The sequence below is a fragment of the Pan paniscus genome, chromosome 3 (genome assembly GCF_029289425.2).
Source record: "Pan paniscus chromosome 3, NHGRI_mPanPan1-v2.0_pri, whole genome shotgun sequence".
In the NCBI taxonomy this organism is placed as follows: domain Eukaryota; kingdom Metazoa; phylum Chordata; class Mammalia; order Primates; family Hominidae; genus Pan; species Pan paniscus.
Genome location: NC_073252.2, coordinates 54,135,733 through 54,162,985, shown reverse-complemented (window position 1 = coordinate 54,162,985; position 27,253 = coordinate 54,135,733). Strand labels below are relative to the sequence as shown.

Below are 27,253 nucleotides of genomic sequence, written 5' to 3'. Positions count from 1 at the left end.
GGCGTGATCTCAGCTCACTGCAACCTCCACCTTCCTGGTTCAAGCAATTCTCCTGCCTCAGCCTTCCAAGTAGCTGGGACTACAGGTGCGTGCCCAGCTAATTTTTGTATTTTTAGTAGAGACAGGGTTTCACCATATTGGCCAGGTTGGTCTCGAACTTCTGACCTTGTGATCCACCTGCCTCGGCCTCCCAAAGTGCTGGGATTATAGGCGTGAGCCACCACGCCCAGCCTTAAACAAAATTTTTTTTAGAGACAAGGTCTTGCTATGTTGGCCAGGCTAGTCTCAAACTCCTGGGCTTAAGCACTCCTCAGCCTCCCGAGTAACTGGGATTACAGATGTGAGCAACTGTGCCTGTCTGTCTTCTTTTTAAAGGATGAATAATATTCCACAGTGTGTACATACCACATTTTCTTTATCCATTCATGCCTAGATGGATATTTAGATTGTTGATAAGAGTGTTACTTTCCTCCTGATATTGGAAGGACATCTTCCAAATGGAGATTTTATCTCTTGTTTTCAGGAAGAAAATGGGGAGGGTCAGAGTGAATTTCTTTTCCCTGCTGGTTTTGTAAGTGCCTTTAGCTCAAAATAGTCCTTATACCAAAGTGGCATATTTGGGGTAGTGTGTTCTGAGCTCCTTCAGCATACTTAAAGTTCAGGAGAAAAGACACAAGAGAATGTAGGTGAGCAATTCTGAGATAGCTGACTATTTTCCAAAATTGAACAAAAGACACAAATTTGAAATTTGGGGAGCACAACAAATCCCAAGCAGGCTTAAACAAAATTCAATATCTGGACACATTGTAGTTAAACCACGTGACACTGTTATCACTGTCACATACATCTGTGTGAAGAGACCACCAAATAGGCTTCATGTGAGCAATAAAGCTTTTTAATCACCTGGGTGCAGGTGGGCTGAGTCCAAAAAAGGAGTCAGCAAAGGGTGGTGGGATTATCATTAGTTCTTATAGGTTTGGGATAGACGGTGGAGTTCGGAGCAATTTTTTGCAGGCAGGAAGTGGATCTTACAAAGTACATTCTCAAGGGTGGAGAGGATATTACAAAGTACCTTCTCAAGGGTGGGGAGGGTGTATCGTACAAAGTACATTCACAAGGGTGGGGGAATATCACAAAGTACATTATTGCAAGGGTGGGGAGGGTGTCTTGTCACAAAGTCAATTGATCAGTTAGGGTGGGGCAGGAACAAATCACAATGGTGAAATGTCATCAGTTAAGGCAGGAACTGGCTATTTTCTCTTCTTTTGTGGATCTTCAGTTGCTTCAGGCCATCTGGATGTATACGTGCAGGTCACAGGGGATATGATGGCTTAGCTTGGGCTCAGAGGCCTGACAATCACCTGATGGGTTCTTCTTGCTTACTGCACAGACAAAACCAATTCACTGAGATCATACTATTGCAGTAGAGAAAGAGTTCAATTAACAGTCCTAGCAGGAGCATGGGTGTTATTACTCAAATCAGTCTCTCCAATAACTCAGAGGCTAGGGTTTTAATGGATAATTTGGTGAGCTGGGGGCTAAGGAAGGGGGTTGCTGATTGGGGATGAAATTACAGGGGTATGGAAAACAGTCTTTATGCACTGAGTATGCCCTTTGGGTGAGGGCCACAGGACTAGCTGACTCATGGTCACAGGTCCTGGTGGGGTCCAGTGGTTGCCAGAATGCAAAAGTCTGAAAAACATCTCAAAAGACCAATCTTAGGTGCTATAGTAGTGATGTTCTCTACAGGAACAATTGGGGAAGTCACAAATCTTTGACTTCTAGCCACATGACTCCTAAGCAGTAAGGGATTATAGAAACTACGCCTACATTTAGCAGAATTCGGGTTCTTCCCATAATCGTAATCTCATAGCCTTCCATTAGTTTTACAAAGGTGGCTTTACTCCCTAGCAGGGCAGAGGTTAGTCTGAGGGTGGGGTTATTATCATCCTTTCTTTAAAGTTAAACTCTAAACTAAATTCCTCCCACGATTAGCTTGGTCTGTGCCCAGGAACGAGCAAGGACAGCCAGCCTGTGAGGCTAGAAGGAAGATGGAGTCAGCCATGCTAGACTTCTCTCACTGTCATCATCTTTGCAAAGGCGGTTTCAACAAAAAGCACAAATATCTGAAAAGCAACTAGAGTGTTGGATTACTTAAATCATTTTCCTGAGGAACAGCCCTCAATGCCTTGGCTTTGCCTGGTTAAAATTAGGGTATTCCCCAAATTTCCGAAGATCATGGTATATTTTCAAGAAAACAAAAATGGAATAAGACTAATAAGTAGAAATTTAGCCTGGCCAGGCTGGGCGCGGTGGCTCACGCCTGTAATCCCAGCACTTTGGGAGGCCAAGGAGGGCAGATCACGAGGTCAGGAGTTCGAGACCAGCCTGACCAACGTGGTGAAACCCTGTCTCTACTAAAAACACCAAAAATTAGCCGGGCATGGTGGCGCACGCCTGTAATCCCAGCTACTCAGGAGGCTGAGGCAGTAGAATCGCTTGAACCCGGGAGGCGGAGGTTGCAGTGAGCTGAGATCGTGCCATCGCACTCCAGCCTGGGCGACAGAGGGAGACTCTGTCTGAAAAACAAAACAAAACAAAAAAAAAAAGAAATTTAGCCTGGCCAACATGGCAAAAGCCCATTTCTACTAAAAATACAGAATAAGCTGGGCATAGTGGCACATGCCGGTAATCTCAGCTACTCAGGAGGCTGAGGCACAAGAATCGCTTGAACCCTGGAGGCAGAGGTTGCAGTGGGCCGAGATTGCACCACTGCACTCCAGTTTGGGTGGTGGAACGAGACCCTGTCTCAAAAAAAAAAGACTAATGAGTAGAAATTTCTAGTTTCAATGGCTGTGTGATGTGTGATACAGCTGGCATGAGTAAACTACTTCTCATATTTGATTTTTAAAAGGGCATTGGATGATGAAAATTAAACGGTATTTATACGACACTGTCCAAGAAGAAACATGAATATTCTGGGCCACTAGAGAGGTCTGCAGTATGTCAGGGGAGCGATGTTCTGTACCTGGATAACACTTCCTTCTAGACATTCTACTCACTATGCCAAAGGAAAAGTTAAGCCTGGGAACCGAGACACTCCAAAACTGCCTTCCTTTTGTTCCCAAACATAGCTGTAATTTCACACGGTTGCTTTATCTTATGTAAAATGTAGATTTACTGAGCACGAGACAAATGCATCATTGACTTTCCCTCCATTCCCTTGTTTTCATGTGCTAAATGTAGATTCACTGAGCACCAATAATAAGAGCTCACAAGAATGTAACCATTTGCCTCACTGTCTACCCTCTTTTTATCCCCCGCTCCTGCTTGCTCTTTCCCCTTTAAATACCGAAGTTCCTCAAACCCTCTTTGGGAAAAGCACAGGACAGGTCCTCCTGTGACTGGTGTTTCTTTTTCCCGGACACGTCCTTAGCCTTGGCAAAATAACCCTCTCATGGACTGAGTGCTGCTTCAGGCACATTTTCTTTTACACTTTTAACCTTTTCTGACTTCATCCTCAAGGACATTTCTTTCACGCACATGTGAAAAATCAAACTCTACCAAGCAGCTGTTCATTCCCTTGAATCCTGACACTTAAATAACATCACAACTAAGACAGTTGCTTTCTCAGGACAGCCGTTCAGAACCATAAGACTTCGGAGGTAAAGAAAGCAGGGAGAGCATAATGCTAAGTTTCTTGGAAATTTTTTTATTCTCCTTGCCAACATTTCTTTTGACATTTTATTACTTAATTATGTGACATTAAGAAATAATTTGGTTGCATATTATTTTCAAAAAGCAGTAAGAAAGTAGCTATTGAGAAAGAAGGAGGGCCATAGGTTTTTCAATAAAACGTTAGAAACATTATAAAAAACGAGACTCCCATTACATGGAAACACATGATCAAAGATCAGACTAACACACATTCAAACAGGCTTGGTTCGAAATAGAGTTCTCCATTTCTTTCAGATGAGCCTTTTTTCTTAGGCTCTTTCAGAAGCACTTCACAATGAACAGAGGTCTTGCCAGCTCATTTCATTAGCGGAGAAGCAAAGGTATGATGGCAGAATCATGAGAAGATGGAAATAAGGCCTGAGGATATGGCTTGATCTCTGAGACCAATTATCTTTGAGTTATTCAGGCCAGGATAGAAGCTTAGAGAGGATCGAGGCAAACCATGAAGGGAAGGGAATGCAGGACAATGCCCATTACTGGCTTTACCACAAACTCCAAATCTCCTGGACCCACTTCGCAAGGTTGTAAAGTTAAATGAGGAAGGAGCCTGCATTGTTTGTAACATAATACAATACTTTCACTTTGTCTTATTTTTTAAGGTGCAGCTCTTCAAGAATTTCATTTTTAAAAAAATCATCTGTAAGGGAAGAAAAAAATGCATTTAATTCAAAGACTGATTTTTTTTTTTTTTTTTTTTTTTTTAATGGAGTCTCACTCTGTTTCCCAGGCTGGAGTGCAGTGGTGTGATCTCAGCTCACTACAAACTCCACCTCCCGAGTTCAAGTGATTCTCCTACCTCAGCTCCTGAGTAGCCGGGATTTTGGGTACCCACCACCACACCTGGCTAACAGTTTTTTTGTAGTTTTAGTAGAGATGGGGTTTCACCATGTTGGCCAGGCTGGTCTTGAACTCCTGACCTCAAGTGATCTGCCTGCCTCTGCCTCTCAAAGTGCTGAAATTACAGTCATGAGCCATCACGCCCCGCCGAAGATTGGTTTTCATACAAACAATTCCAAATAAAATATCTAATGATGACAATCTGACACAAATGACAATGCCAGATGCTTGTCAGAAAATATTATATATGTATACATTTTAAGGATGTTACCACCCTCTGTAAGAAATACCAGCACACACCCACCTCACCCCCTCTCCACAAAACAGTAACAACAAACCTTTCACAGCACGGGTGAACTTGCTCTTCTGCTGACTTACTTTCTACTCGGGTTTCTGATCCTAGTCATGTACTTGTCTGGGCTACCGGCGCTCATTACCGTAGTATAAATTGTGAGGCTGAAAATTATGAGGAAATTTTATGTACACATCATTTTCTCTAATATGCCAGAAAGGGAAGAAAATGACCAAGTGCTTCCCTAACACTTGAGATCTGGGACAAGGCCCTTTATGCCAGAATATTTTAAATCTATGAATCAAGAGGTCAAAGTGCACTTTCCTCCTATTTTGACAACACTGTGGAAGGCCAAGTTGGAACTTAAAATTCTCAGACTTAATTAGCCGGGTGTGGTGGTGCCTGAAATCCCAGCTACTCGGGAGGCTGAGGCAGGAGAATTGCTTAAACTTGGGAGGCGGAGGTTGCACTGAGCTGAGATTGCGCCACTGCACTCCAGCCTGGGCAACAGAGTGAGACTCTGTCTCATAAAAAATAAATAAATAAAATCTCAAGACTCCTCAGAGCTCTACCCCAAGGCAGTGGGGGAGACGAAGCCTTGGCCCTCACCCTGGCTCTGTCCTACCCACAAGGGCCTTACTTGCACACATGTGACATCACCGCCTTCACATTCCCCAGCAAGCACCTGCCCCTGTGCTCTCTCTCAGTGGCCGTGCACCACCATCAGGAGAATACCACCCAGGGAAGAGGAAAACACAAACCCTGGAAGCGGAGGTGGGGCTGTTCAGGCTGAAAATTACAGGGTCCTGGGTACTTGGGCAGACTCCAGGTGGGCAAATGCCCTTGGTCCAGCAGATTCCTTACACCATGCTTTGGGGGGGTGGTATCACAACTAGAGGAATTCCAGAGGAGGGCCTCTAAAGCTCCAGGATCAAGGCACCTGCCCCGCCTCTCCACCTTGCCCAGATCTAAGGATGAAAAGTATAGTGTCATTGATTACACATTCCGTATAACAAGAGACCTAAACAACTTGAGCACATGTGCCCACATGCACACACATTTGTCTTGGAATCCAGTTGAGGTGCATGTGCAAAATATCGGAGCTGGGTTGTTCAGAAACAGGCAGAATTAGTAGCACTGGGTCCACAGCTAAATCATACACCCAGTTAAAGACAGCACTGTAAGCAAGTGCAGAGCTCGTCCAAGGGTAATGGAGGTTCCCTGAACAGGACCTTAATTGCTCGTTTACTTTAGTCATAGTTCTACTCTCCATTACTGTTTTAGTATTTTCTCTACTGATGAGCCACAGCAGAGGATGGAGATGTATTGCAGGTGGGTGTAATTTTGCAGCATGGCACAAGGGGGCAGCATAGAGCCAACTGCCTTTGTTCAGACTACTTTGTTGTTGTTTTTCTTTTTCTTTTTTTCAGATACAGCTACACTTATTTCTATTAACCTAATACAACTGAACAGCCTCAGTTGAGGTTAATCATTACATGTAAAGGGCCTGAGAGTCAGAAGTCTGTGTTAATTCTGGCTCCATGGTGATTGTCACTTAAAAGCAGTTTCTCTTGAATTTTCAAGTATACAACAGAGAAAAACACTACTTGGTAAACTGTTTATAATTTCTAACAATTTTATTTTGACCAAACCATTTCAGAAACCATTTAAACATTCATAACTGTTAACTCAGTAATCCTACTTCTGGGAATTCAGCCAAGGGAAATAATCTGAAAGTAAGCAGGGGAGAGGCAAACGAATATGTTTATTTCAGAGTTTTAATAGAGGAAAATCTAACAACTGGAGAATGCTTAACTCAATTATAATACAGCCAACTGGCCACTGCCACCATGTAAAATTATGAGGGCTGTTCAAAGCAGAGAAAATGCTTTGTTTTATTAAAATAAATGTAACTATTTTATTATAATACTAATTTTTAAAAGATATATTCATCACTTCTTTTTTTTTTTTTTTTTTTTTTAAGACGGAGTCTCCCTCTGTCACCCAGGCTGGAGTGCAATCTCAGCTCACTGAAACCTCTGTCTCCCGGATTCGAGTGATTCTCCTGCCTCCATCTCCCAAGTAGCTGGGATTACAGGCACGTGCCATGACGCCTGGCTAATTTTTGTATTTTTAGTAGAGATGAGGTTTCACCATGTTGGCCAGGCTGGTCTCGAACTCCTGACCTCAAGTGATCCACCCGCCTCGGCTTCCCAAAGTACTAGGATTACAGGTGTGAGCCACCGCGCCCAGCCAGATATATTCATCACTTCTATAATTACCTAAAAAAACTATAAGAACACAAAAGTAGTTTATTAACCCCCATTTAAAAAATGACTATTAAAAGGGCAACATTGTGCCCCGCTATGAAGGGTACAGTCAATAGTGCATTGGAGCTAGCTCCTACAGTCTGGTGAGGGCCAATTATTAAATATGCAGGAAGTGTATGAGCCAACTATAAGCCTGAAATCAGCCATGTGGGAGTATTCACACCATGGAAGTCAACAAATGCTACAAATTTGGGAATTTTTTCATTTGTCCCTTCCCACACAAAGAGCTGGTTTACTAGCAGACCACTGGGTATGCTTTGTTACCCAAATAGCTCATTTGTTTGAGTAGCAGAATACTGACTAATTAGTTTTCTTTTCTTTTTTTTTGAGACAGAGTCTCGCTCTGTTGCCCAGGCTAGACTGCCATGGCATGATCTCAGCTCACTTGCAGCCTCGACTTCCCAGGTTCAAGTGATTCTCCAGCTGCTGCCTCCCAAGTAGCTGTGATAACAGGCGTGCACCGTCATGCCTGGCTGATTTTTGTATTTTTAGTAGAGACGAGGTTTCACCATGTTGGCCAGGCTGGTCTCGAACTCCTGACCTCAAGTGATCCACCCGCCTTGGCCTCCCAAAGGGCTGGGATTACAGGCGTGAGCCACCACACCTGGCCTGCTTTCACTTAAAAAAAAAAAAAAAAAAGAAAAAGAAATTAAAAAGAATGTGAGTAAAATCCTAGGCTATACACTAGAGGAACCATTGCTCACAGAATGCTGCTATCAAGGGTACAGGCTAAAAAAGAACATTAACTAAGCGAATTGTCAGTGGAACAAGGAACAGCTTCGGAGAGAGTGGAAATTCCTCCGGAGGATAAAAGAAAACCAAAGGTATTCAGAATTTATTTCTAAGGAGCTCCTAACAGGTGAAGGCTGTCCACAGCTACCTGACTGAGTTAGGATGAACACCTCACTGCCAGAATATTTCAAATGTAGGAATCAAGAGGTCAGCCAGTCAAAGTGTTTTTCCTTCTAGTTTGACAACACTATGGAAGGCCAAGTTTGAATTTAAAATTCCCAGAGCTGGCCGGGCGCAGTGGCTCACGCCTGTAATCCCAGCAATTTGGGAGGCCGAGGTGGGCGGATCATGAGGTCAGGAGATCAAGGCCATCCTGGCTAAAACGGTGAAACCCTGTCCCTACTTAAAAAATACAAAAAATTAGCTGGGCGTGGTGGCACGAGCCTGTAGTCCCAGCTACTTGGGAGGCTGAGGCAGGAGAATGGTGTGAACCTGGGAGGCAGAGCTTGCAGTGAGCCGAGATTGCGCCACTGCACTCCAGTCTGGGTGACAGAGCGAGACTCTGGCTCAAGAAAAAAAAAAATTCCCAGAGCCTCCTTCAGGGTCACTCTATTCTTTTTACCTTTGGATTTCTTCATGGACTTCTCACCTGATTTATATTTGTTTATCACCACCACCCCTACCCCACCCATATTAGTCCCATGAGAGCAGAGACTTTGTTTTGCTTGCAGCTGTACCCACAGGAGTGCCCCCACAGGAGTGCCCCTACAGCCTGGTTACAGGAGCCCTCAGATCCTTGCTGAGCCAAACAGTACGTGAGTGAGTTCACTGTTCTGGAGTGATGTGTGAACAGACATGTTTAACAAGTCACTTACTTGTTATAAACTGGAACCACCGACAAAACCTGCATAGGAAAAAGTCATATTATAGAGAAGATTACATGGTAGAAGAAATACACATAGAATATCTATGGAGGGCCGGGTGCAGTGGCTCAGGCCTGTAATCCCAGCACTTTGGGAAGCCGACGTGGGAGGATTACTCAAGCCCAGGAGTTCAAGACCAGCCTGGGCAACACAGAGAGACCCTGTCTTTACTAAAAAAGAAAAAAAAAGAATGTCTGGAGAAAGAACATAACCACTCTTTAGTGTATCTTGAGGTGATATAGACTTTTTTTTTGAGACAGTCTTGCTGTGTCACCTGGGCTAGAATGCAGTGGCATGATCTTGGTTCATTGCAACCTCCGCCTCCCAGGGTCAACCGATTCTCCTGCCTCGGCCTCCCAAGTAGCTGGGATTACAGGCACACACCACCAAGCCTGGCTAATTTATATATTTTTAGTAGAGACGGGGTTTCACCATGTTGGCCAGGCTGGTCTCGAAGTCCTGACCTCAAGTGATCCTCCTGCCTTGACCTCCCAAAGTGCTGGGATTATAGGTGTGAGCCACCGCATCTGGCCTGACTTTTTAATTCTTTCTCTTTTTTTCTTTTAAACAATGAACATATATTACAACTATGCCTTTTTTTTTTAATATAAAGAAAAACTTTGGTGAAGATGGACATTTTAACTTATATAAAAGCAAGTTGAGAAAATGTCATATACTTTTTTTTTTTTTTTGAGACGGAGTCTCGCTCTGTCAGGCTGGAGTGCAGTGGCGCAATCTCGGCTCACTGCAAGCTCCGCCTTCCGGGTACACGCCATTCTCCTGCCTCAGCCTCCGCAGTAGCTTGGACTACAGGCGCCTGCCACTACGCCTGGCTAATTTTTTGTATTTTTAGTAGAGATGGGGTTTCACTGTGTTAGCCAGGATTGTCTCGATCTCCTGACCTCGTGATCCGCCTGCCTAGGCCTCCCAAAGTGCTGGGATTACAGGTGTCAGCCACCACTTTTAATAAATGATTTCAACCAAATAAAACTTTTACCCTAACGTTTTCATCTACCAGAAGATTTCACGGAGTTTTTCATATTCACTATTAACAAAACACCAAACATCCTAGGTATGCAGGACACTGTGACACAAGTTACCTGGAAAAGTGCCTCCAGGCTGAGGTTTGCTTGTCCCGTAGCATTAAGGGCCTTGATGGCAGATGTTCTGTAAGGACAAAGGTCGAAGGTCACTTGGCATTTCAACAAGCGCTGAAGCCCATCAGCTGTCATTTTTGGGAGGCAGAATGCAAGCTCCAGTCTCATTATCTCCCTTTCTCCAAAACAGATTCTGGCCCCAAGCCTGTTTCCTGCTGAGGCCCAGCCCACCACAGTGGAATTCATCCAGCAGCTGGGACGGTTGGCACCATCTGCTCCAGAAAGCTGGGATGATGAAAATGTGTGGCTGCAGAACTGAACAGTGGCCAAACTTGTGGGGTAGTAAAGCCAAGGCAACGTATATAGCTACCTGCACTTTGGAACTGTGCTGACTTATAATTATAGAATGTTTACAACTTGAAGGGACAATAAAAACCCTTGACTGGTTTATTTATTATTTAAATAAGGGAAATAATTTCCTTCTAAAAATATCTTGCCTAGAAGACCATGAACCTGGCCCTTTGCTTTCATTTTACAGACTGGTAAACAGAGGCCCGAGAGCCACCCAGTGAGTCACTAGCAGAGCTGGTGGTGGGCTCTAGGGCTCCTGACCCTGACAGCCTCCCAACACCCGCCCAGCTGCTGAGAGGCTCTGCCCATTGCTCTCCTCCACACAACACTCCCTTCCCGGCCAAGGCACTGGCGAAGGGGCTCAGGTACATTTTCTGGGAGAGGATAGCACCCATAGGTCTTGCCAGTTCCTGTGACAGAATGGGCATATTCTCCTGACCACAAGAAAACACTACAAACCAGAAAGCACGTAGCAGCCTACCTCCGGTCATCTTCCTTGGGTGCTGGCTTCCAGTGGTCGTAATTTGTCTCAACTCGGAACCACCTATAACAGAGCACATCATCTTGTCTTATCCAAGGCAATTTATGACATAGCAAAGGAGACATATGAACAAATTTAAAGTACCCCTCATTTCACCAATTAAAAAAAATGATTATTTGATACAAAATGACCAGAGCTTTCAATTCTACTTACGCTCCATTCAAAGGATCTAGTGGCCAAATGTCTGCTGGGCCATCTCTGTTCCTTGTGATGACCACCCCCTCCCGGGGGGACGTGCCACCAACAATGTAATAAACATCAGCAATAAGGGGAGTCTTGGCCAACTTGCCAACAGCTGCTTCGAAGTTTTCCGACTCATTCAGGGTCTGAACAAAAAGATGAACTTGCGTGAGCAACCCCACCTGCAGTTGGGTCCACACCAGATGATGCAAAAATGATCCAAAGTACATTCTCCTGATATGTTATGTCATGACTATCACCTTGATCTGCTCTGACCTTATCCTCTTGTTATCAGGGCTCCTAAGATGGAAGAAATTTCAGCTTCAAAGGGGAGCCAGGAGCAGCAGGAAATTCTGACAGGAGGAGAGAACTGTTGACAAGCCCTAGGCCTGGCTCAGCAAACACGGGCTGTGTGCTCTCCAGGCAGATCGCCCTCACAAAGGACTTTTTGTGCTTCTTCATTCATTTATTATTTCAACAGGGTTTTCTTGAATATCTACTCTGTGCCAGGCACTGTGCTGGTGGGGGATAGAGCAGTGAATGAGTCGCCTGGTCCTACTCTCCCCAAGCCTCTGAGGAAGACAGAAAAGTCAACAACCAGTGGTGGCACAGTGTAATGAGAGTTCACATAGGAGAATAAGATGCTATGGACGTCACAGTAGGGGTCCCATCCTCACCAAGGGCAGTGGAGGAGGTACTGCTGGGAAGCATCGCATGAATTGAAGCTAAAGAGACAAACACAAGTGAGTGGTGAAAGTGGTGGTTGCAGGGTGAGGAGTGGCAGTGGGGAGGAGGGTTCTAGTTCGATGGACTAGACTGGCAAAGGCTTGGGGATGAAAGAGCATGCGCTACATTAGCGCCCTGAGCTTAATTGGTGTTCAGACACCCCGAGGGCCCATGAAGACTTCCAAAGGCCTGTGGCAAGGATACTTAAGGGGATCACTCCCCAAATCTTCAGATTCCATATGGGCTCCTTCCTAGAGCGGATCTGCTCAAGAATATCCTTCAGTGGAGGGCCTGCTCTTCCTGTCTCCACCTTCACAACCACTCTGCTGCCATGTTTTAAAGGAAGTACACTGTATGCTCACCCATCCTGGATATTGCCAGGGCACATTGTCAAGGGTGGAGGTGGTGATAGGGTCAAACAAAAGAACAATTCAAGGTATTGGTGTCTGCAAAGGCTCCGTCATTCAGCACCATAAACCTTAACAGCAATAACTATAAGGCAAGAAAACTCTACAAAACCCATGGCAGGGCTTTGTAGAGTTTTCCTGCCTTATACTTAGCTACTCAGGGAGGCTGAGGTGGGAGAATTGCTTGAACCCAGGAGATGAAGGTTGCAGTGAGCCGAGATCATGCCACTGCACTCCAGCCTGGGTGACAGAGTGAGACCCTGTCTCAAAAAAAAAAAAAAAGAAATGATCTGTCCTAACTTGTTTGACTGTAGGTCCTATGATCCCCTTTCCAGAGAGGATCCTGCCCTGTACCTGGAAGAAGGGAATGTATGGTCAGAGAGGCCAAGAAGAATCTAGACACACAGGCCTAGCTGGGTTTCCCCGCTCCATCTGTTAGCACTGGATCTACCTTTTTGTCCAATCACATTTCTGCATGGCATTCCATACTTTGTTAAACCTAAGCATAAAAATGGACAATGTCCCCTGTATCTTTGGGTCTTCATTCTGAAGACTCCTATGTCATGTACATGTTAAATAAATTTGTATGCCTTTTCTCCAATTAATCTGCCTTTTGTGAGTTGACTTTTCAGTGAACCATCAGAGGGCAAAGAAGAAATTTTCCCTTGGCCTTTGCAGAGGTAATAGGAGTGATGAAATATTTGTTTGCTTATGTTGCCTATACCATCCCCCAACTACTATCAAATTCATTTTCTCTAACCTGTGACAGTAAAGCAAAAGAACATCCATAAAAAATACTGAAGGCACCGGTGACTTATTTTACCCAGGCGACAAAGTCAGGGAGTGCAAATGCCTCATCTATCTCAGGAAATGGAGGAAATGGGCAGTGACTGCTAATAGACATGGAGTTTCTTTCTTCTTCCTTTTTTTTTTTTTTTTAGTCTAGGTCCCAGAGTTTCTTTTGTTATTTCATTTATTTACTTCTTTTCAGACATGGGGTCTCAATGTTGTCTGTTGGACCTGAACTCCTGGGCAGAAGGGATCCTCCCGCCTCAGCCTCCTGAGTGTCTGGGACTGCAGGCGAGCACCATCACACCCAGCAGATTCGTCCTTACCAGAGAACATAGCAACCTCAGCATATGGATTTTTTTTCTTTCCTTATCAAATCAAGAACTTTCACCTTTTTGATACAGGAGACAGAAAGAAATCAGGCAGATAGTGAGGGTAAAAGAGTCCTTGGCAAGGCTTCCTTTCTAACAAAAAGTAGCCCAAGAAGTTATTCTTTTCTAACAAAGAGCAGCCTGAAAAATCGAGCTGCAAACATAGACAAGCAAGCTGGAAGCTTGCACGGGTGAATGCCAGCAGCTGTGCCATCAGAAAAGGGCTACCTGGGAGCCAGGTATGTTCAAAACGGAGGCTCCATCTTCCCTTCTTTTTTCTTTTTTTTTTTTGAGACAGAGTCTTGCTGTGTCTCCCAGGCTGGAGTGCAGTGGTGTGATCTCGGCTCACTGCAACCTCTGCCTTCTGAATTCAAGCGATTCTCTTGCCTCAGCCACCCAAGGGGGTGGGATTACAGACACCCGCCACTACACCTGGCTAATTTTTGTATTTTTAGTAGAGATGGGGTTTCACCATGTTGGCCAGGCTAGTCTCAAACTCCTGACCTCCTCACTTCTCTGCCTCAGCCTCCCAAAGTGCTGGGATTACAGGTGTGAGCCACTGTGCCTGGCCCATCTTCCCTTTTCTTTGTCACCATGTGTACAGTAAAGAAGCAGGCAACATGGCACCAGCCAGGTAGAGAATCCATCGGCATAATAAAAGATTAGGGTGGGGGCAGACAGCTTTTCATGCCCTATGCAAATGGTACACCTGGTCCAACCAATCTTTGCTGCCCTATGTAAATCAGATGCCACTTCCTCAAGCTCATCCATAAAACCTCCTTCATTTCACCACAGAAGCAGCAACTCATTTTTTTGGGACTCCTCTTTGCTCTTCTCTTTCTTTCGCCTGTTAAACTTCCACTCTTAACCTCACACTGGTGTGTCCGCATTCTAGTTTTCTGTGGCCCTGAGACAACAAATCTAAGGTATCACCCCAGACAAATGAGGCCGTTTCATTTTCACTTAAAGGAAACACCTTACAGCTTCTTTTTGTCGTACCCAAGTTGCTGGCATCTCTATTCTTGCACTTTGTGGCAAATTATTAAGTAAGATAAGCGTTCCTTGAACACAAGCACTGAGATGCGTAACAGTCTGATAATTGAGACAGTTACTAGGTGACTGATTTCATCCCACTATTCAGAATATTGTGCAATTTAAAACCGATGAATTATTTCTGGAATTTTCCATTTCATATTTCTGGACCACAGTTGACTGTGGGTAACAGAAACCAAGAATAAGGGGAGACTACTGTAGATGTGGCCTGGAACCCAGCACATTTTAATAGGTTCTTGTAGAGCAGATGTTCCTTTTGTTGTGTGCACAGCTGCCTTCTAATGTGTTTGCTTTGCTAGTTTGGATATTTGCAAATGGAGATTTTAAAAGGAGAGTACATCTGTCTCTGTAGAAGAGCATAATATTATCTCCTATCTCAATCAGCTATTGTGGAAAACTCTAGCCTATGACAAGATTCTCTCCTTAACCAAACTCTAGCCAGGCTCCTCTGAGACCTCTTCTCTATTAGACCTTGACCCTGGCTTATAAAGACTTGAACAAATACTAATAGTTTCTAACAGCTCAAGGCCACGTCTCTCAGATGACTAGTCCCCCTTTAAGTGCCTGTCTGAGAAAACTCCAGGCTGTCAAAAGAATTTGCCATTTGTTCCAGCCAATACCTGAAGGTAGGGCCCCTGTCTCCCTGTCTCTGTAGGAGGGTAGGAGCATAACTTCATTTTTTTTTTTTTTTTGAGACGGAGTTTTGCTCTTATTGACCAGGCTGGAGTTCAGTGGCACCATCTCGGCTCAATGCAAGCTCCGCCTCCCAGGTTCACACCATTCTCCTACCTCAGCCTCCCGCTCCGCCTCCCGGGTTCACGCCATTCTCCTGCCTTAGCCTCCCGAGTAGCTGGGATTACAGGCACATGCCACCACACCCAGCTAATTTTTTGTATTTTAAGTAGAGACAGGGTTTCACTGTGTTAGCCAGGATGGTCTCAATCTCCTGACCTCGAGATCCACCCTCCTTGGCCTCCCAAAGTGCTGGGATTACAGGCGTGAGCCACTGCGCCCTGCCTGGAGCATAACTTCTAAGTTCCAGTTCGCAAACTCAAATTGGTTTCACATGAACCGATCCCGCCTTTCCACTTTTCACTTCTCTGACTATCCTAAGCTCCTTGTTCCCTCACCTTTTAAAATACCCATCACCTCTGCACAAACCGAAGTTGAGCTCAGTTCACACTGGACTCTTCCTTACTCCAATAGCATATACTGATTACAATCTGTCCTTACCATTTTAACTAGTGTCTGGCTTTATCTTTGACATTTATCAAAAAGATTTATATGCACTTTGCAGACATTTAGATGCTTATTCTTTTAAGGAGCTCCTTACATTAAAAGCAACATTGTTAAATGACACAGAACAGTTTAGAAGGTGGAGGTGGAGTTAAGGAGGGCTCCACATTAAATATACTCACAGCGCGGATCAGCCAGCTGACGGGAATGTGTCTCCGAAACAGGGCAGCGATAGCATTCTCCCACCACCAGCCTTTATCTGCCAAGTTGAGTATATATGTTATATATGTGTGTGTATATATGTACACACATGAAACAGATATGTTATTTTAGCAAGGAAATATAGAGAGAGATTCACTCAAGTTTTGAAAGCAGAATCTTTTGTACCAGGATACAATGATAGTTATGTCAAAGGAAATAATTCTATTAATTATGCCAGGCAAAATAAAATTATGTAGTCATCAAGGGAAGTGTCTTAATAAATATTAGGAAGAACATAGAGAACTTGAATCTTCCACACCTGTGATTTGTGCTCACATTTTAAAAAAATACAAATTTGCAATCATTTCCCAAAATTACTTTTGGACAACTTTTAAAAGTCTGTTAGGGGATTCATTGCCAAACAAAAGTTTTCATTCAAGGCTAAGTAATGGCAATATAAGAAAAAAATGGACAAATTGAATTTCACAAAAATTTTTAAAATTCTGCGCATTAAAAGACAGTATTAGCCAGGCGCGGTGACTCATGCCTGTAATCCCAGCACTTTGGGAGGCCGAGGTGGGCGGATCCCCTGAGGTCAGGAGTTCGACACTAGCCTCGCCAACATGGTGAAACCCTGTCTCTATTAAAAATATAAAAATTAGCTGAGCGTGGTGGCGGGCACCTGTAATCCCAGCTACTTGGGAGGCTGAGGGAGGAGAATTGCTTGAACCTGGGAGGCGGAGGTTGCAGTGAGCCAAGATCAGGCCACTGCACTCCAACCTGGGTGACAGAGAGAGACTCTGTCTCAAAAAAAAAAAAAAAAAAGATGGTATCAACAGAGTAAAAGGCAATTCACAGATTGAGAGAAAATATTTGCATTAATAAGAGATTAATATCCAGAGTATTTAGAGAACTCCTAAAACTCAACAACAACAAAACAAACATTCCAATTTAAAAATGGGCAAAGGGCCAGATGTGCTGGCTCAAGCCTGTAATCCCAACACTTTGGGAGGCCCAGGTGGGAGGAGTGCTTGAGCCCAGGAGTTTTAGACCAGCCTGGGGAAAATAGTGAAACCCCATCTCTACAAAAAATTTAAAAACTACCAGTCATAGTGGCACATGCCTGTAGTCCCAGCTTCTGGGGAGGCTGAGGCAAGAGGATTGCTTGAGCGCTGTTGGTCAAGGCTGCAGTGAGCTGTGATTGAGTCACTGCACTCCAGCCTGAGTGACAGAGTGAGACTCTGTCTCAAAACAAAAAAAAAATGGGCAAAGGACCTGAATAGACATTTCTCCAAAGAAGATATACAAATGGCCAGTAAGCACATGAAAAGATATTCCATATCATTAATCATTAGAGAAATGCAAATCAAAACTACAATGAGATGCCACCTCACACCCATTAAGATGGCTACTATTGGCCAGGTATAGTGGCTCATGCCTGTAATCCCAGCACTTTGGGAGACCAAAGTGGGTGGATCACTTGTGCCCAGGAGTTTTAGACCAGCCTGGGCAACATGGCAAAACCCTACCTCTACAAAAGTTAGCCAGGCATGATGGCACATGCCTGTAGTCCCAGCTACTCAGAAGGCTGAGGTAGGAGGATAACTTGAGCCTAGGAGATTGAGCCTGCAGTGAGCCAAGATCCCGCCACTGTACTCCAGCCTGGGCAACAGAGTAAGACTCTGTCTTAAGAAAACAGAAAGAAGAGAAAAAGAAAAAAAACAGGCCTTGTGCAGTGGCTCACTCCTGTAATCCCAGCACTTTGGGAAGAAGCCGAGGCAGGAGGACTGCGTGAGCTCAGGAGTTTGAGACCAGCCTGGGTAATATAGTGAGACCTTGTTTCTACTAAAAAAAAAAACTAAAAAAAAAATTTTTAATGCCCCCCCCGCCAAAAAAAATAGCTAGAATTTGAATGTTTCTAGTGTAAAGAAAAGACAAATATTTAAGGTAACATATCACAATTAGATTGTGCGCACATGATCGTGCATTTACGAATGTGTGATTTGAGACAGAAAGACTCTGTCTCAAAACAACCAAAAAAAATGGGCAAAGGACTTGAATAGATATTTCTCCAAAGAAGATATACAAATGGGCAGTAAGCACATGAAAAGATACTCCATATCATTAATCATTAAGAGAAATAAAAATGCGATTTGCATTTCTCTGATGTGATTATATGAATGTAACACATCACATGTGCTCCCAAAATATGCACATGTAATGTGTATCAATAACAAAATTAATTTTTAAAAACCCACTCTAGCAATTTTGAAATACATAATACATGATTGTTAACTGTACTCACCTTGCTGTGTGGATCACCAGATCTTATTCCTCCTGTCTAATTGAAACTTTGTACCCTTTGACCATTTCCCTTTTTCCTCAGTGCATAGCAACCACCATTCTACTCTCTGCTTCTATGAGTTCAAACTTGGAGATTCCACATATAAGTGAAATCATGCAATATCTGTCACAGTAGGTTTTAAGCAGGGGAACAACCTGACCATTCTAGTTGCTGGGTAGGGAAAGAATTATAAGAAAGTAAAAATAGTAGCAAGGAGATCAGGTGGACTGATCAGGCAGTACAGGTGTGATGGGGGCTAGCTCAGCAGTGGAGGTAGAATGGACAGGTACAGTCTAGTTCTGCTGTCAGAGCTGATAAGACTTAGGGAGGGAGGGGTCAGTGATGATTTCTGGTAGCAATTGGTTGGGTAGAGGTGCCATTTTCTGAGACATGGGAAACGAGGAGAGGGACAGATTTGAGTAGAGGCAGAGTTGGGTAGAAAATAGGGAAAAGAAAAAAGCAAGAGATCTGCTTAGGCATGTTAAGTGTAAGATGCCTAGTAGACGTCAGAGTGGAGATGCTGAGAAGATAGCTGGATGCTCCAGTCTAGGACTCAGAGGAGGCCAGGCCTGGAGATGCAACAACAACAAAAACACTTCTGTGGCCCTTGCTCTGTGCAGGGACTGCTGTATTTCATATTCGTTAATTCATTTCATCCTCATAGCAGCTATTATCATCCCTGCTTTTTTTTTTTAGATGGAATCTCGCTCTGTCTCCCATGCTGGAGTGCAGTGGCGCGATCTCGGCTCACTGCAAGCTCCACCTCCCGGGTTCACACCATTCTCCTGCCTCAGCCTCACGCCTAGCTGGGACTACAGGCACCCGCCACCACGCCCGGCTAAATTTGTATTTTTTTTTTTAGTAGAGACAGGGTTTCACTGTGTTAGCCAGGATGGTCTCAATCTCCTGACCTCGTGATCCACCCGCCTCGGCCTCCCAAAGTGCTGGGATTACAGGCATGAGCCACCGCGCCCGGCCCATCCCTGCTTTCGAGATGAGGAAACTGAAGCACCGACAGGTTAAACTCCTTGATCGTGGTCACCCAGCTACAGCAATAAGATTTAAACCCAGGCAGGCTGGCCCTGGAGTCTTGAGGTGTTACCCACCAGGTGTTTTGTTAAGCCTCCCCATGCCCTGTGGCATTCATTAGTCCTCCTCATATCTTTATCCTTTCCTAGGGTGGCTTTGAGGCATTGCTGGCACCCCCCATAATGTCCAGAGACTTAATATCACAGCTCATTGCAGCCTGTAACTCCTGGGCCCAAGCCATCCTCCCATTTCAGCCTCCCACGTAGCTGGGACTACAGGCAGGTGCCACTATGCCTGGCTAAAAGCAGTTTGACAGTATTTCATTAAATGCATATGTTGTAGACTAACTTGGTTATTTTTAACTGCTCATACCTTAGATTCTACTAATCAAGTTTGGTAAACAACTTGAGTTGCAAAATGAAAGCCAGTCATTTTTAATAAATATACATGTAATTATAGGCATTCTATTAAAAACCTTAGTAATTGTCATGCTGTGGTTTGGGTACCACAGGTTGAGAACCAGTACTATACATAGCTGACATATGAGAAAATGTGGAAGAAATACATTAGGATAAAGAACTGCTTACTGTGGACACTGATATATACTCAATCACCATCTTCCTGGTAAAGCCTTATGTAAAAAGATAAGAATAAACAATAACACTGGCCGGGCATGGTGGTTCACGCCTGTAATCCCAGCACTTTGGGAGGCCGAGGTGGGTGGATCACCTGAGGTTCAGAGTTCGAGACCAGCCTGGCCAACATGGTGAAAACCCATCTCTACCAAAAATATAAAAATTAGCCGGGTGTGGTGGTACCTCCTGTAATCCCAGCTACTCAGGAATCTGAGGCATGAGAATCGGCTGAGCCCGGGAGGCAGAGGTTGCAGTGAGCTGAGATCGCCCACTGCACTCTAGCCTGGGCAACAGGGCGAGACTGTCTCAAAAAAGCAAAAACAAACAAAAAAACAAAACAAAAACCCCAAAAAAACAACACCATGAAGTCAATCAGGGTTCATCAGACGAGCAACACTAAACTTCAAGATACTCCTTGTATATATCCTTCTCCTTGATTCAGCTGCACGCTGAGGACAGACACAGAGCTCACTTATTTCTAGATTTCCCACATACTGTGGAACTAAATGGTGTTCCCCTGAGATCTGGGGAATGGCAGTGGGGATGTCAATGAACAGAGCAATTGGGTCAGGACCCAGGAGAGCAATCTGAGAACTTCCTCTCCCACTACTAGCTGTCATTTCATCTCACAGCCTATTTCTTTCTCTGCCTAACGAATGGAGTTAAAAATAACAGCCCTGCCTAACAGGACTGTTGTGAGGGTCTAAGAAGAAGACATGTGAGGATGTACATGGTAAACCAGAAAGTGCTTTACAAATGTGGCTTGTATAACAGCATCATATATCCCCTAGATTATCACAGTAGTTTCCAAATGGTCTTCTGCTTCCATCTTAACCTAACACAACCCAATCTCTACAGAGCAGCAAAAGTAATAGTTAAAAATATAAATCACATCTGTTCACTCCCTGGCCTACAATCCCCCTACAGCTTCCATTATGCTTAAAAACCAAACTCTTCATTGTGGCCCTGCACCATGGCCTCAGCCTCTTCTTCACTTCTAATGTCACTACCCACTTACTCCCATGCCATAACCACACTGACTTTCTTTCGCTTCTGAAATCCACCAAGCTTATTATTACTACCTACGGCCTTCATCCTTGCGGTAAGACCACCAGTAATGGTCTTCCCCTGGCTTCTGCAGAACTAGTTCCTGGATCACATGGGTCAGGCCTTCTCTGACCCTCTGACCTGTACTAACCACCCCACCTCCTCCTTCACTCTCTATCACAGCTTCCTATTTTGCTTTCTTTGCAGCACTTATTGCTACCTGAAATCTTCATTGCTTCCACGCATACTGTCCACTTTCTCCCCCTGGGATGGAAGTGTCTGCCACATAGTGGGTGTTCTGTATATTCTGTTGGGTGAGTGAAGGAAGTGCTTGGATAGAACTGAACAATAATGTAGCTAAAATTACACAGGGGTTTGTTTTGATTACCTCGTTCATCACCAGAAACTGTAAACTTGTGTGGGCTCTGGCCAGTCCATAATCCTACATAGCCAATAAAAGTAGTTCCTGTGAATGCAATCTGAAATCAAGAGATAACATGGATCATTTCACCATTCCAATCAAATACACTGAAATCACCTGTTCTGCCCCACAATTTTCTGGATTTTTTTTTCTTATAAATTCCAACATAATAGAATAAAACTCTGAAATAGTCTTCTAAGACAGAGGTTCTTAACCTTAAGCTGGGGTGGGTGGGGGCGTGGTCCATAGATAGATTTTAGTAGATTTGTGACCTTGGATGGGAAAAAAAAAGATGCATCTTTATTTTCACTAACCTCTAACTGAAATTTAACTCCTTCTATAATGAATGCATGCAACAAATCACACAATCATAGTGGTGCCTATAATTTTGCCACTAGTAGAAATCACAGATATTTTCACATACACAATGTTGGCTGCAGATATTTTGAAACACTATCCATAATTTACTACTTTGAAATCATGGTAGTTATTAGACCCCCTGCTAAACCTTACTATTTAATGTGTTAAGAAAAAGTATAACATTGAAATGGCTGTTTTCAACACAACTGATTTTTTTTGTAATCCTACGTATTTTATTTTATGTATTTATAAAACAGTATTCACCAAAGGGGTGCACAAAGCAGGTTAAGAAGCCCCATCCTAGAAGTAGCAAGTGGAGTCTTACTTTAAAACTTGTTTTGAAGCCAGGAGCAGTGGCTCACGCCTGTAATCCTAGCACTTTGGGAGGCCAAGGTGGGCAGAAACCTGAGGTCGGGAGTTCAAGACCAGCCTGACCAACGTGGAGAAACCTGGATTCTACTAAAAATACAAAATTAGCCGGGCGTGGTGGCACATGCCTGTAATCCCAGCTACTAGGGAGGCTGAGGCAGGAGAATCACTTGAACCCGGGAGGCGGAGGTTGCAGTGAACCGAGATAGTGCCATCACACTCCAGCCTGGGCAACAAGAGCGAAATTCTGTCTCAAAAATAAAATAAAATAAAATAAAACTTGTTTTGATTTGATTATAAGAGATGAATATCACATATTTTATAAGCTCTGTGAAGTTAGAATATCAAAGTGGGACTGTTCACCAATAATAATCACATTTAAATTTTAAATATTTAAAAATCCTTTAACGAAGCTCTTTCATTTAATCCTCACAACTATCCCATGAATTATAGGCATCACTCCTACTTTAAATTAAGGTCACAAGCTCCAGTGATTGCAAGATACCACTATGTAACCTGCAGGAGAAAAATCAAACTCTGTATGTCACCGAGGCTGGAGTGCAATGGTACAGTCATGACTCACTGCAGCCTCGACCTCCTGGGCTCAAGCAATCCTCCCACCTCAGTTTTCCAAGTAGCTGGGACCACAGGTGCATGCCACCAAACCTGACTGATATATAAATATATACATAATTTTTTTTTGCTTTTCCTAAAGACAGGGTCTCCCTATGTGGCCCAGGCTCGTCTCAAACTCCTGGGCTCAAGCAATCCTTCAGTCTTGGCTTCTCAAAGTGCTGGGATTACAGGTGTGAGCCACCACAGCTAGCCTTTATCAGTTATTTCTGATACCAAATTTTATTTTCAAAGAAGTACTTTGGCAAGGCATGGTGGCTCACACCTGTAATCCCAGCACTTTGGGAGGCCAAGGCAGGCAGATCACTTGAGGCCAGGAATTTGAGACCAGCCTGGCCAACACGGTGAAACTCCATCTCTACCAAAAATACAAAAATTAGCTGGGTGTGGTGGCACGCACCTGTGGTCCCAGCTACTTGGGAGGCTAAGGCAGGAGAATCGCTTGAACCCAGGAGGTAGAGAGGTTGCCGTGAGCCAAGATTGCACCATTGCACTCCAGCCTGCGACAGAACAAGACTCTGTCTCAAAAAAAAAAAAAAAAAAAGTACTTAAAACAGTATCTGACTCATACTGTTCAATAAAAGTTAACTAATACCATTATGTTTTAAGAAATAGATAGTCCTAGATTGATATTTTCCTTAGAAAAATTAGGTCAGTAATGTTTTTCATTTAATTATTTATTTTTACCTTATCTGCTTGTAAAAATAATTTAAGGTGGCTGAATTACAAGGGAGAATGCAGTGTCCTTAGTTTTATAAATGACCTCAGCCCTCAGACTTACTGAGGACCTCCATGAATGTCTCATCTCCACGCATGGTGGTAAAGCAGAAATAAGTCTTCCTTACTACTCAAATGTAATTATATGGAAAATAAAAAGTAATTATATGGCCACCTCATTTGCGTGACACCGTGATCGTCAGGGTCACTCTTGGAGGGCTGAGAAAATTGAAGTTATGAGATCAAAAGTCACATCGTAGTTTTCAATTACGATACATAATTATAAATAATTTTGAGATATAATTTGTAAGATATTTTATCTTGCAGCTCTGAAAATCTGTCTTTACTTCTGTTTGTACTTCCCAGTTGTTTCTGCCTAGTCAGTTAACATAAACAAACCCTTAGCAGGGAATTTTAAGTTACAGCCTGGTGCCTGGTGCGGTGGCTCAAACCTGTAATCCCAGCACTTTGGGAGGCCGAGGTGGGTGGATTATCTGAGCTCAGGAGTTCAAGACCAGCCAACATAGTGAAACCCCATCTCTGCTAAAAATACAAAAATTAGCCGGGTGTGGTGGCACCCTCCTATAGTCCCAGCTACTTGGGAGGCTGAGGCAGGAGAATTGCTTGAACCTGGGAGGCAGAGGTTGCAGTGAGCCGAGATCACGCCACTGCACTCCAGCCTGGGTGATAGAGCGAGACTCTGTCTCAAAAATAAAAACAATAGTAGTAGCAATAATGATAATAATAATAATAATAATTTACAGCCTAATTAAGGCTGTAAACAAAAACTATCAGTAGGCCTAACGCCTGGGTTCTGGCCCTACTTCTGCCATGTCTCTAGAGGCCTTGTGATTCGGGGCAAGTCAGTCTCTGTGAAGCTGGGCCCCCTCATCTAGAAAGTAAAGATTAAAATATTGACTTATGCCTGCTTCACAGGGCTGCTGGGGGGATCGAATGAGGTCCTGTGTATGATAATACTTTTGTTGTTGTTGTTGAGATGGAGTCTCACTCTGTCACTGGGCTGGAGTGCAGTGGTGCGATCTCAGCTCACTGCAACCTCCGCCTCCCAGGTTCAAGCGATTCCCCTGCCTCAGCCTCCCAAGTAGCTGGGATTACAGACACCCACCCACACGCCCAGCTAATTTTTTTTTTTTTTTTTTTTTTGTAGTTTTAGTAGAGACGGGGTTTCACCACATTGGCCAGGCTGGTCTTGAACTCCTGACCTCGTGATTCGCCTGCCTCGGCCTCCCAAAGTGTTGGGATTACAGGCGTGAGCCACCGCGCCCAGCCAAAAATACTTTTAAGATTACAAACACTAGACGAGAATGAGAGATGAATTATTTTGTGGATAACCTGTTCTTAATTTCATAAAACAATTTCTTGGCCATGAGTCCTCCATAGATAAGCAATACCCAAATGTAAACTGTCTATATTCAGTAACAGTCACCTGAGTACTGAGAGTAAAACTACCTCTACAGACTATTTCTCTATAGATTATTTCATGGGAACTCCAGGAAAAACAAAAACAAATGAAGCAACAACTATTAGAGTGAGTTTCAGAGCAGCTGAAATAATTTATTTTCATTGCATTTATTCCTTTGTCTCTTTATAAGAGTATTAGCTCATTATAGAACAATGGAGAAAAAACATGAATAAATAATAAATAATATCCTTCATTCAGTAATAACTTAATATTTAGCAGATTTCCTTTGAGAATTTATTATGCATTTATGTTATCGTTACCACTTAAAATCATTTTTAAAGTAATTCAGCTAGAAATCAAATTGTTAATAGTGGCGAAGTAAAGAAATGGGACTGGAAAGGAGAAACTTTTACTTTAAATATTTCTGTACTGTTTGAATTTTTTATGAAAAAAAGTGTTTGTAAAAGCAGATGACTGAGTAGTTAGTAAATGAGTTTTTAGTATTTGTGAATCAACCCCTAAATGCAAAGAACAAAGGGAATATAGTCCTTGTCCTTACAGCCAAAATCTGGCTTTTGCACTCTGTATTCTGTTTTACAGCAAAACATGCTTTGCGTACTCAATGAACATTGATTAATTCTGTCTCTCTAAAAGTTTACACAGTTGACAACAGCACACACTAGATTATAGTTTTAAAGGGACCATGCTATAAACAAAAAATCTAAGTATAATTTTTTAAAGATCATACACAAGAAAGTGGTGTGGGTCAATCACACTTGCAGAATGAAGGACCATTTATTATTTGGCTACAACTTTACACAGACTACTTCATTTAACATTTATAACTATCGCAGTAAAGTAGTTATGAGCCTCCATGAGCTGTAGTCTGCAAAATTAGGGAATGAGTAATTTCTCAGGTTCACAAAGGAAGTACAGTAATTGATAGAATCAAGATTTAAACCTGGGACTGTCAGATCCCAAAGTTGGGTGTTTCTAGTTATTGCACTACCCAGCCCCTCCATATTCCAGAAGCAGCCTGGGCATGGGAAAGCAGAGGAAAGAGCTGACTCTGCATAAGTGGATGATTGATCACTCTCTAAAAGAGATTTCCCTATGGAAAACTGGGTGACCTCTTTAAGTAGACACTCAATAATAAATAATAAATGACCGTCTTTCCTATAAGCATAATTGATGCAAACCTCTCTTCTGGCTTTGTTTTTCCAGGGGTGTGATTTTTTTGTGTCTTATACTGATAACACACTTAAGTTAGCAGGCCATCCAAATGACTGCTAACTTGAGTTTGCAAATCTTTCTGATTTTTTATCTTATATGGTACGGATTATACCTGCCCATTCTTTAAGAATTGCACATCCACTGTCAGCTTGCGTAAGATATTCCCAAAAGGATAATCCAAATTCCGACCATGGTAAATGTGGCCTCTGGAGTCTTGAGCCACAATACTGGTGCAGAATCTGAGAAAAGGGAAAAGTCCAACATGAACGAATAAGACAAATAAGAAAAAAAAGGAAAAGGAGTTTTTCATTTGTAAAACAAATCCTCAAAGTAAAAGTTTTTCTTCCTTATAACTGATATATGTGCTATAATGCTTGTATAAGAATATAGATTAACAATTCAAGATGAAAAACACAACTGGATACAACTCATCTGTGTTCATTCAGTGTTTCTAGGATCTTTACCCTTAGCACACATGGAGGGCATCATAAGCATAGTAAGTGAGAATTTCATCCTCAGTCTAAATCCGAAGTGAAACTAACCCATCCTGGGCTCAGGACACCTCTGAACTCTGCTTTTTCCTCTGCATGGCAGCATGTATTCTATTTAACACATGATTCAAAGCCAGCTCAAGCTCACCTCTCCATATATGAATTCCTCAGAGCAAATAAAGTAACACTAAACCATTGTTTCACAAATGTTTCATTTTGTCCCCTTGGGAAAATGGCTGGCTCTTAAGGGACTTGGCATTTTTCCTTTCTCTCTCCAGCTCCTTGCACAGAGATCATAATTTTAAAAAGGGGGGAATCTCTATGAACAGAAGTATTGTGAGAAAAAGAGGAGGAGGCTTGTTAAGTATCTATCCATATTCTCTGAGAATATTTAACTGTACATGAAAAAATATTTATATACAGTATGTCCAATACCAGAGGAAAAAATATGTATATCCACATGAACAAAACTGAGAGAAAATATCCTGAAGGGTTTTTCTGGTCATTTTTTAAATAACGGGATGGTGGTTAGCTTTGTTTTTTTACTTTTCTACATTTACTGATTTTCTACAATGATTACACGTTACTTTTATAATTGGGGAAAAAAGTGTTACTTTTTGTTTGTTTGTTTAAAGATGGAAACTTGGGCTGGGCAAGGGCACAGTGCCTCATGCCTGTAATCCCAGCACTTTGGGAGGCCAAGGTGGGTGAATCATGAGGTCAGGAGTTTGAGACCAGCCTGGCCAA

At 43.1% G+C, this 27,253-nt stretch overlaps 1 protein-coding gene across 10 annotated transcripts in view; it reads right to left on the bottom strand.

Moving 5' to 3' along the window:
* Window positions 1-879: 879 nt before the first annotated feature.
* Window positions 880-27,253, bottom strand: part of NAAA (N-acylethanolamine acid amidase) — a 30,299-nt gene continuing 3,925 nt past the window's right edge. The window contains exons 3-11 of one of the 10 annotated variants that reach the window (XM_034958644.3): window positions 26,128-26,254; window positions 21,248-21,338; window positions 15,786-15,862; window positions 10,995-11,167; window positions 10,782-10,844; window positions 9,953-10,019; window positions 8,805-8,833; window positions 4,954-5,031; window positions 880-1,382 (exon numbers count right to left, since the gene is read on the bottom strand). In XM_034958644.3, the coding sequence (XP_034814535.2) occupies window positions 1,358-1,382; window positions 4,954-5,031; window positions 8,805-8,833; window positions 9,953-10,019; window positions 10,782-10,844; window positions 10,995-11,167; window positions 15,786-15,862; window positions 21,248-21,338; window positions 26,128-26,254 (730 nt within the window). In that variant the 3' untranslated portion in view covers window positions 880-1,357. Of the gene's footprint in view, window positions 1,383-3,692; window positions 4,376-4,913; window positions 5,032-6,485; window positions 7,816-8,804; window positions 8,834-9,952; window positions 10,020-10,781; window positions 10,845-10,994; window positions 11,168-15,785; window positions 15,863-21,247; window positions 21,339-26,127; window positions 26,255-27,253 lie in introns of those variants that run through there. The other 9 variants (XM_003832305.6, XM_034958646.3, XM_034958645.3 and 6 more) reach the window with 9 other exon arrangements.